The sequence below is a fragment of the Aureococcus anophagefferens genome (assembly GCF_000186865.1).
Source record: "Aureococcus anophagefferens unplaced genomic scaffold AURANscaffold_989, whole genome shotgun sequence".
NCBI classification, from domain to species: Eukaryota; class Pelagophyceae; order Pelagomonadales; family Pelagomonadaceae; genus Aureococcus; species Aureococcus anophagefferens.
Window position 1 is genome coordinate 1 of NW_008706197.1, and position 1,409 is coordinate 1,409.

The window sequence follows — 1,409 nt, forward strand, 5'->3', positions numbered from 1 at the left end:
GCATACTCGGATTCTAACACGGTATATACTTTTTCTTTTCAGTATCCTTTGGTAAAGTTTGTGTTGTGATTTGGTGATCCGTTCGGCTTGCAGGTTTTCCGATAGACGCGTTGCGCTATCTTGGATGATGCTCGATACTATGCCGTGTCCACGTCTTGGGTGGAAGCTTCCGCTATCGGATCGTTCATCATCTGTCCATATGACACAGAGAATTTGTTCCCCGAGAGCAGTTTGGTTAGTCCATCTGCTGGATTCAGTTCTGAGGCTATCTTCAGTGGGTGAAAACGTTCAGCGTCGAATACTTCACATAGACAGTTCATGCGGATGCCCATATGCCTATTCCGCTGGGAAGTCTTTAGCTCCTGGCTTCTGGTTAGGTGCACTGTACTCGGCATTTGTACCAAAAGCAAGATAGTCAGCTACTGGATCTGCTTCTGCATGTGCAAGTAGAGCTTTGCACATGCCCGTTCCTGTATAGGGACCAGGGAGTGTAATTTGTAAATGCAAGCAGCGCCTTTCAACCTCTAAATATAAATCATCGAATACAAATCATCAAGGTCTGGGAGGTTCTGGGACGCCTTCTGGGGCTCTACCATTTCCCCTAGGAAGTCGCCGTAGGCAAACCGCGCACACTCCGACTGTCGCCGAGCAACATGCTAAGCGCAGTTCTCTCCGCCTGGCCGATGCGTGTCGTAACTCTACAATTTATGCTCGGTTTGACCATGGTCATTGCGACGGGGCCGCGTTACGCCGCACACGAACCACTGCAAGTGATCGCGAATAAGGTCCGTTCTATAAAGTGCTAGTAAATTAGCTCACGGGCCTTAGGTCGGTCCATTCAATAATCCATCGGAAACTTACGAGTACTACTCGTTGCCATTTTGCTCACGATCGAAAAAGAAGCGTCGTGAGGACTTTGGGGAGCGGCTTGTTGGCGATCGTAAAATCGTTTCACCCTACGAAGTGACTTTCCTTGATAACGTTCCATGGCGCCTTCTGTGTGAACAGTCTTTTTCGCGGTCTGAGCTTCAGATGTTCACTAAGGCGATAGAGAACGACTACTACTTCGAAATGTTCGTCGAAGACCTTCCTATGTGGGGTTATGTTGGTGAAGTCGAGGGAGAGGATGTTTTACTAGGACATCTCGAGACAATCAGGCGCTATATCTATCCACACCTTCACTTTTCTATCGGCTACAACGAGGACCAAGTGGTTTCTGTCAACGTGTCTACAAACCCTCAGCGCAAGGTAGACATCACAGAGGAATTCGATGGTACAGAGGTTGCCTTCTCCTACAGTGTTGAATGGGTGGCACGATCTGATCTCCAATGGGGTGCACGCATGTCACGCTATCATGATTCTCGGTTTCTCCCTGGAACGTTCGAAATCCACTGGTAGGGGATCCTCAG

At 48.7% G+C, this 1,409-nt stretch overlaps 1 protein-coding gene across 1 annotated transcript; it reads left to right on the forward strand.

Annotated features, from left to right (window-relative positions):
* Positions 1 to 93: 93 nt before the first annotated feature.
* AURANDRAFT_72882 (hypothetical protein) lies at positions 94 to 1,398 on the forward strand (the record flags this gene model as incomplete). Its single annotated transcript, XM_009044892.1, has 4 exons — positions 94 to 193; positions 479 to 490; positions 606 to 785; positions 829 to 1,398. 4 exons carry the CDS (start codon positions 125 to 127, stop codon positions 1,396 to 1,398), a joined length of 831 nt encoding a protein of 276 aa, XP_009043140.1.
* Between the last annotated feature and the right edge of the window lie 11 nt (positions 1,399 to 1,409).